The sequence below is a fragment of the Phaseolus vulgaris genome, chromosome 3 (assembly GCF_000499845.2).
Source record: "Phaseolus vulgaris cultivar G19833 chromosome 3, P. vulgaris v2.0, whole genome shotgun sequence".
NCBI lineage: Eukaryota > Viridiplantae > Streptophyta > Magnoliopsida > Fabales > Fabaceae > Phaseolus > Phaseolus vulgaris.
The window spans coordinates 47,927,410-47,936,728 of NC_023757.2; the positions used below are offsets into that span (position 1 = coordinate 47,927,410).

General features: G+C 40.4%; 1 protein-coding gene across 1 annotated transcript; it reads left to right on the forward strand.

Annotated features, from left to right (window-relative positions):
* The first annotated feature begins 4,319 nt into the window (after positions 1-4,319).
* Positions 4,320-9,023, forward strand: LOC137808297 (triacylglycerol lipase OBL1-like). The gene is made up of 5 exons (XM_068609329.1): positions 4,320-4,702; positions 6,313-6,503; positions 6,717-6,750; positions 7,864-8,480; positions 8,579-9,023. The coding sequence occupies exons 1-5, from the start codon at positions 4,381-4,383 to the stop codon at positions 8,834-8,836; spliced, it is 1,422 nt and encodes a 473-aa protein (XP_068465430.1). The 5' UTR covers positions 4,320-4,380; the 3' UTR covers positions 8,837-9,023.
* The last annotated feature ends 296 nt before the right edge of the window (positions 9,024-9,319 follow it).

Here is a 9,319-nt window from a genome sequence, read left to right on the forward strand (position 1 = left end):
TTCGGGCTTCTCATGCTGAGTATGGCCTGACATTTGTCGGGGTTGGCCTCTATCCCTCGGTGGGTGAGCATGAATCCTAGGAACTTTCCTCCCTTTACCCCGAAAGTACATTTTTCGATGTTGAGTTTCATGTTGACTCCCCTTAGAGCCTTGAAGACCTCGTCCAGATCCTTCAGATGTTGCTCGAACGAGTCGAACTTCACGACTATGTCGTCCGCATAGACTTCTACCGCCCGGCCTATCAGACCCTTGAAAATTTTGTCCATGAGACGCTGGTAGGTCGCCCCGGCTTTCTTGAGGCCGAACGGCATGACCTCGTAGTAGTAGTTGGCATCGGCCGTCATGAAGGCCGTCTTCTCCTTGTCCCGTGGGTGCATGCTTATCTGGTTATAGCCAGAGTAAGCGTCTAGGAAGCTCATAATTTTGTGGCCGGCCGCCCCATCCACCAGTCGGTCAATATTTGAGAGGGGGTAGGTGTCCTTCGGGCATGCGCTGTTGATGTTTCTGTAGTCGACGCACATCCTCCAGTTACCATTAGGCTTGGTAACCATGACGACGTTGGCCAGCCATGTTGTGTATCGGGCCTCCCTTATGAATCCGGCCGACAGGAGCTTGCCGGCCTCCTCCTTCGCTGCGAGTCGTTTTTCATCGCCTAAGTCCCTATTCTTTTGGGAGATCGGACGGGCTTCCTTAAATATGGACAGTCGATGGGTGATGACATCCGTACTTACCCCCGGCATGTCGGCCGGGGTCCATGCGAACATTTCGACATTCTTTTTTAGCGCGGCGTGCATGATTTCGGCCTCGGCCGCCGCCAAGGCTGTCCCTACAGTCGTGCTGTGCTCTTCATCGAGGAGGGGGACTCTCCTCAGCTCTTCTCTTGCCTCTAGCCTGTCCTCAGTTGTCCGGGGATCAAGGTCTACTAGTGTCACGGTTGGCTGGGCCTCCCGAGGCCGGTCCTTCCTGGGGGAGCGTTCCTTTCAAGAGGACTTTCTCGCCCGAAGGGGAGAGGTATCTGCCCTTAGAGGCTCCACCCGGAGGCTTTCGGCGTAGCACTCCCGTGCTTCTATCTGGTCCACGTGGACCGTGAGAATGTCCCCTGTCTTCGAAGGGAATTTCATTGCGAGATGAGGGGTTGATACTATGGCCATCAGCCGATTGATGGATGGTCGGCCGAGGAGGATGTTATAGGAGGTGTTGGCGTCGATGACCAGGTACCGGATTTTGATGGTCCTGGTGTTCTTCCTCTCTCCGAAGGTGGTGTACAAGTCGATATACCCCTTGGTACCCACCCTTTCGCCCGAGAATCCTACCACGTGGTCGTCGTATGGCATCATCTCGGCCTCGGTCATTCTCATGGCCTTGAAAGTTTAACAGTAGAGGATATCTACCGAACTTCCTTGGTCTACGAGGGTCTTCCTTATGGTGAATCGCTCTATGTCGACCGCTATCACCATCGGGTCATCCTGCTGGCGGTAGTCTACGCCCTTGAAGTCGTCGTCCGTGAATGTGATGGGTGGCATTCTCGGTCGGAACGCCACAGCGTTTACCTGATGTACTGCCCGGAGGTGCTTCTTTCGAGCGTTGTTCGTGCTTCCTCCCCCGGCGAAGCCGCCGGCTATAGTGTTGATAACCTCTCGGTTACCTCTCCTATCGGCCTCCCTAGGGGGGTCGTCTCTTTGAGGAGGATCGGCCCTTGCGGGTTGTCGGTCGCCTCTGTTGTTTTGGTTTTCTCGGCCGCGCTGAGGTGACCTCGTCCGCCTGGGAGGATCCGCCCGGCCTGGTGGGTCTCGGCCATTCCTGACGAACCGGCGGAGATGCCCAGCCTGGATAAGTTCCTCTATCTTGTCCTTAAGGGCCTGACACTCGTCGGTTGAGTGTCCGGTGTTCTGGTGGTACCGACACTGCTTCCTCCGGTCGGCGTTATTTGGGCTGGCCACCTTCCTTGGGGGAGGGATCAGCTCGGCGTTAAGGGCTTCGTCCAGAATCCTTCCCCGCTCGGCCGTTAGGGGTGTATACCTCGAGAAACGGATCGGTCGGTCTCAGTTTTCCCGACGCCGGTCCGTTCTCTGTATCGGCCGAGCCTGTCGGTCTTTTTCTTTCTTCCTCTCTCCGCCGGCCTCGGCACGGGCCTGGTTGCGGAACTCTCTTAGCTCCTCCAGCTGCATGTACTTAGCGGCTCTCTTTCTCAGTTCGTCCAGGCTGTCGGCCGGCTGCATGCATAGGTTGTCGGCAAAGGGCCCCGGGCGCAGGGCCGTCAGCATGTGGTGCATGGCGACATCCGGACTCAGATTTCGGATGCTCATTGCTACTTTACTGAACCTATCTACGAAGGTTCTCAGCGACTCTCCCTTCTCCTAGCAGATGCCTACCAGGGCGATTGAGGTCAGATGGTGCGGCCGGCTGGTCACGAGCTGTGTTTCGAACTTTGCGATGAGCGTGGCAAAGCTATCTATGGAGTTGGGTGAGAGCTTGGTGAACCAACTAAGGGCTGCACCCTTCAAGGATGTGGGGAACACTCGGCACAAGACGGCGTCGTCCGAGGTGTAGAGACTCATATGGGTGGTGTAGGCGTCCATATGCTCGTCCGGGTCGGTCGACCCGTCGTATCGGTCTCGGTTGAAACCCTTCCACTTCTCAGGAAGTGGGACTTCGATGATGTTGTTTATAAAGGGGTAACGGCGGTTCGGGTCGGCCGTCAGGGTCGTCCGGGTGGATCTAATTAGGCACGATTCGTCGCCCGTTTCAGTCTCGCGGGGAGGGGGTCGGCCTCTCGTCCCCTCGGCCACATCCGGGTTGGGGGGAGAGGTGTAGGACTTGCCGACCACGTTCGTCGGTATGACAAAGGGTCCTCCCTCCCCCAGCTTCTTTCTCATATCTTCGTTCTCCCTGCGGAGAACCTGCAGCTCTTGCTCATTTTTCTGAGCGGCCTCCTCGGCCTTTCTTCGCATCTCGGCCATCTCCCTCTGGAGAGACAGCAGCAACATTGTTTGGTCGGCTTCAGTCATTCTTTCCATGCTTCTTGTCGAAACCATCTACTTTTTTCCTTCAGCTAGTTTCCCTCGGCCCCACGGTGGGCGCCAATTGTTCCTGCTAGGGAGATGGGACCTAGAGAACTATTGGAGTCTTCTTCGTCTTCCTTCGGTCGGGCAGGTGACTGGGTGATGACCTGGGATTCTTCTCGTCCTCCTGCTTATCCTTCGGCGCTCGGGACTCGGTCGTCGGGGGAACACCGGATGGTGGGGGTACCTGCGAAGGCACTCCGACGCTCAAGTCAGTAAAGCGGGTGGTTAGCTCTCAGGTAGGTGAACAGTAATAATGACATACCTTACTCCTTGGAATGCGTGCTATTTATATTATTCTAATGGGCCTACCTTGTTGGGCCCGTTTATCGAGGTGGATACCGCTTAGGGTTGCATTACCTAATTCTTGATGATGGATTAGCTTTACTGATCTCGGTTTGAGCGTTAATCGTAATAGGGTTCGGCCATCGACCAAATTCTCACGGTGAGGGTAGGCCATCGGCCAAATAAATGTGGTCTTCGACCATCTCAGTTAAGTCTCGAAAGGTCTCGGCCACTCGTCAGTCGCCAAGTATCCAAAGGTCTCGGCCACTCGTCAGTCGGCCAAGTATGCAAAGGTCTCGGCCACTCATCAGTCGGCCAAGTATACAAAGGTCTCGGCCATTCGTCAGTCGACCAAGTATACAAAGGTCTCGGCCATTCGTCAGTCGGCCAAGTATATAAAGGTCTAGGTTTGCCGGCCGTTCGGTCAGATTTCTGAAGATCTTGACTTATCTGTCTCTCGGTCAGGCTTGACTGGGAGTCGGGCAGGCAGGTGGGTCCCGACCTCGCCCAGTACCGGTACAGATTTAATTTAGTAATTAACAAATTCTGCATAAATTATACAAAATCCCTCGACTTGCTTCTTTTCCCTCAAAGAAAAAATTGCTTTGGTGCTCTTAGTGTTGATATACAAGTTCACTATCTATGCAGTAATAGTCATGCGCAATAATAATTTATTCTTCATATTTATGCGCCATTGACCCATTATTCGGTTTGATGGCTCCACTATTCGTCCTTAGACTTCAAGAAAGTAAGGTAAGAAATTTCTAACATTAATTAAGATTTTTAAGTAGGACTTTTAGATTTTATAATATTGCAGTAACAAAAACGTGATGCGATATATTCAAACTTTATTTTCGAAGAACCATTATTCGTGTCAACTACTACATTATTAATTATTTATTTATTTATTTTACTGGGAAAGTTCCTTTGGCTATTATGGTTCTATATAAATAAGAAAGAGTTTGTGAGGAAGGAACACAGCTAATAGAAAAACTCTATCCTTAAATTATTGCTCCTTGTTACTTCCTACGCCATGGAAACCAATTGCAACTGTAACAAGGGCTTTGCGGACAGTTACATGTTATTGAAGCCCGAAGAAGCAGGTTACTTTGATCTTCTCCGTGTCTTAATTTTCAGAAACATATCGCAAAGGAAGTTTGTGGAAAGCCATGCAGACGATGATTTGAACGAAACTTTGGGTCATCGATGGCTCATATTTATTTCTATTTTGGCTCAGAAGCTTTTGCAGCTTATGGCTAAGCCATTGTCACTATTTGGAGCTTGCGTTGAACTTTTGATCAACCTCATTGCCCTCAATGGTGGTGTATTCTGGCTTGTTCCTAACTTTATCAGAGGTTTGTCCCTATTCCTAACTTCTCTCTTAACATGTTATAGAATTGGTAAAAAAATTCTTACCTGTAAACATTTTTTTTATAAACAAGAATTCAACTAAATTATTTCGGCTTAAAAGGAATAATGAACTCAATTGATTTTTTACCTGAAATCAAATACTAAAAATTTAAATACGAAGTAGTATTTTCGACGAGATTTTACCCACAAGTGCCAACATCTAATAGAAAAAACCAAAACACTAAAAAAAAAGCTATCACATCTTAAAACAATATCTAAAGTAACAAGCCAGACAACCAAGATAAGAAAAACTTAAATCCCTACACTGACGAGATTTTCATAGTATATTTCGTGTTGGTATAACCATTGCTTTCTTTTTAGAAACAAATTAACACTTGACTTGACCCTCGATTATTGAGATGTATCGCTTTTAAGAGATACAAAAAAGCAAACAAAGCCAAAGTGAATAATAAGACCCAGCTGAATTTCCATTAAAATGTTAGAATCTAGTGGCTCACCAGCTTTGCACTATTCTGGGTCAACGTGCGAGTCAATCCTAGTTTATATATATGTAAATCTATTAAAAATAAAATAAAAAATGATAATAAGGTCAAGCTAAATATGTCTATATTTTAAAGGTTTTTTTATTAGGAGTTTTTGACCCGTCAAATCCATTAGGCAAAAGCTTAATCAGACTCCATGTTTCAAGTTTAGTTTTTAGGAGCCCGGTTTAGTTTTTATTTCAGGTTCTTTGTATTCATTGTTAAATTGGACCTCGTCTAAATTGTCTGCTCCAACAACTTTAGTAATTTTCATTATTTAATGAACATATATTTAAAAATTAAGGTTAAGTATATATATTTTTTAAAAATAATTTTTATTCGTAGTTTAAACTTTAAAACTTTATACATTTGTCAAAATTTTGTTACGTAATAAACGTATATTCAATATAAACTAACATGTTGAATTTGTTATAATATTTTAATATAGTTAAAAATTTGTTTGTATATAATAGAAAATATTAAATAGACTATTTTCAATAATTTCTTTTATACAAATATTTACTTAAAAATCTAAAATTTAAATTAGGAACAAAAATTAATTTTACACTAAGACGAAAAATATATTTACTCTTTATAAATAAAATATAAAAGATTGATACTACAATTATTTATGAAAAACCAAATAAACCATACTCTTTCTCTTTTATTTGGATAAAGTATTCTCTTTCTATTCTAGTATTATTTCTTCAAATTGGAAGTTTTATGAGAATGTCAGAAAAAAGGAGGTTAGCTACTCCATGGTGTAGCGGGAAAAAATTAAGAAAAGGCGATCAGGTGTTATGAGAGATATAATACGGACAATAATATTTTAGACATCAATTTCGTGCACTTGATATTTAAATAAATTATTATTTTATTTTAATATAATATTTTATTATAAAATGGTTAAAAAATAATTAGTTTTAGTATTAAAGTGTTAAATAAACTTTATTTATAAAGTGTTTAAGTTTCATGAGATTTTTTTGGCTGATGGAAATATGATTACGTCATTTAACAGTATATATATAATATTATGTTCTGCCTAACATAAAAGAATGTATTTATATAAGTAGGTGCATTGGTCTTGCCCGATCCTAAATCAGAAAAATATTTGTCTGTAATTGGAAATTTGGATGTGCGAGTAAAGCTGGATGCCGTCGCGCGTGAAGGTTATAAGTACTATCCTGCACTTTCTATGATGGCTTCTAAAGCATCCTATGAGAACCAAGCTTTCCTTAAAACTACTGTGGAAGATAATTGGAAGGTATTAAATAATTAGTATGTTAATGTCATTATTTTAAGTTTAATTTTCTTATGCAATAAATAGTTTTTGAATGAAAAAAACAATCCTTTGTTTAGTTACATAAATCAACTAAACAAAATTGACGTTAATTGTTGTGTTTTGATGATCCTTTTATCCACAAGTTCATTTTAATGTATATCTAATTCTATTTGTTTTCTGATTGGAATTTAACAGATGGAATTTGTCGGATTTTACAACTGCATGAATGGTAAGAACTGAAAACCATATCCTAAACTTTCAAATTAAATGCTAGCATAGTTCCAAAATTGAGAAAAAGACAGACTACCTAGCACACGTTTTTTATTATTCAAATTTGATATGGTGACTTTTGAAATTAGGCGGATGGTTGTTTTTAATTGAATAAGTCTCTGAGAATTAGTTTAACAACGTTGAATAAATTGTTCAGTTTTTCAACTGTACACAATTTTCATCTTTTTAAGGTTTATAATGTTTTCTATATTATTCTTAGGGGATATACAATGAAATATTGTTGAAAAGTTTTAAAATGTCAATTTAATTTTTTTTAACAGTTAACTTAGAGATAATAATTAGAGATAATAATTGGAAAATATCATTGGCAAGCGAAATATATTAGGAGGATAAGTATTTTATTTTATTAATAAAAATAAATAAATATGAATCATTGAGGAGACCTTTTTATAAAACAACTTTTTTTTTTAAAATAAAGACCTTATAAGTTTAATAAAATTTGTCAACTCAAAATAAAAAAGAATAGCAAAAAAAATACACCACAAAATCAACCTAAATCAACCTACTCAAAATTAATAAAGACTTTTGATAAAAAAACAAACAATCAAACAAACAATTTTAATTTTTTTAACTGGTGTATTGATCCTTTAATTTGTCTTTATTCTCTTCAATTGTGCTGGTGTTTGTTTTATGACAAAGATAGTTTTTGAGCATTTATCTGGAAGGCGTTTTGAGATTAGGTTATGATGATTTTTACTAGGTTATCTTTGTTTATGTAAATAGGTTAGATCATCCAGAAGTGATTCCCTTGTATATATTGCTTTATTGCTGATAAAACAAAAAACAAACAAGTAACCGGATTAAAACACCAATAAAAAAAAATAATTAGAAGTAAATTTAGTTATAATCCATAAGCAAACTTTTAGTTAAACCAATGAAAATTTTTCACTATCACTTTCCCTTTAAAAATGCGCTTATTTTTTATAGTTTCAAATCCCACAAATAACTACAATTGAAACATAATGAGTCCGTCCAGGGTAAGTAAGTGTAGTTTTCCAAAAATTATTACGTTATTATACAATAAACTAATTTTTTTGAGTTGTACTGGCAGATTATCAAGGAAAGACCACAACTCAAGTCTTGATTGCTTTGGATAAGCATGAAGATCAAGACACATATGTTGTAGCCTTCAGAGGAACGGAACCCTTCGATGCTGATGCATGGTGCACTGATCTTGATATCTCCTGGTATGGGATTCCCGGCGTTGGGAGAATTCATGGTGGGTTTATGAAAGCCTTAGGGCTACAGAAGAGCGTTGGGTGGACAAAGGAAATTGGAGAACGAGACGAGAGTGTTCCACCCTTAGCCTACTACCTCATCAGGGACATTCTAAGAAAAGCTTTGAGCGAAAACGAAAAGGCAAAGTTCATAGTGACAGGGCACAGTTTGGGAGGAGCACTCTCAATACTGTTTGGGACGATCTTGTGTTTGCACGAGGAGACGTTGTTGTTGGAGAGGCTGGAAGGGATCTACACCTTTGGGCAACCAAGGGTTGGAGATGGAGTGTATGCAAAGTATATGAAACGAAAATTAAAGGAACATTCTGTCAGGTATTGTAGGTTTGTTTACTGCAACGACCTTGTTCCGAGGTTGCCCTACGATGACCAGGAAATGATGTTCAAGCACTTTGGGACATGTCTTTTCTTTAACAGGCGCTATGAACTTCAGGTAACTTAGTAAAATATTCAGAAGTTTATTAGTTTTTTTTTTTTTTTTAATTTGTAGGCATATGTTGAGAGTGTTGTTATATTTATATTTGAATGCAGGTTGTTGAAGAGGAACCGAATAAGAATTACTTCTCACCGTGGTGCGTGATACCCATGATGTTGAACGCAATCTTAGAGCTGGTAAGGAGCTTCGTTATTGTCTACCAAAGTGGACCTTACTACAGAGAAGGATGGTTTCTGTTTGCTTTCAGGACTATAGGGATAATAATACCTGGTCTACCTGCTCATGGTCCCCAAGATTACATTAATTCCACTCTTTTAGGAACCATTGAAAAGCACTTCAAAGTAGAGTCATAAATGACCACGAAGTGCATTCATGCTTTATAATTCCAACTTCAAATCCAAACAAAAAGTTTCAGTCTAGGATTACTTTAACTTACAAGACATTCTTTTAATTGTGAAATTCTATTATTATATTTGTTTAGCATAAGAAAGCTAAGCTTTTTAAATTTGAGTGGCGATTTTGACACACAAATTACATTCATTCGACATTCTTAGAATAAACCCATTCGTTTATTTTTTAATTTAAAATTTTAATATATATTATTATATTATAAAAGTTGGTTGTTAAGTATCTTTTTGGAGTGTCAAAATATTTGTTCTGATTAAATTTATGTGTTCAGTGTAAAAATGAGGTGGAATTTTTAGATTAGTTTTATGAGGAGGTTAAATCAATTCATATATTATAATAAATATCAGTATAAAATTTAAGTATTCTTAAAGTAAAATATTTTTTATTGAAAAAGAATAAAATAAATAAACAAAATATTTTAGAAATAT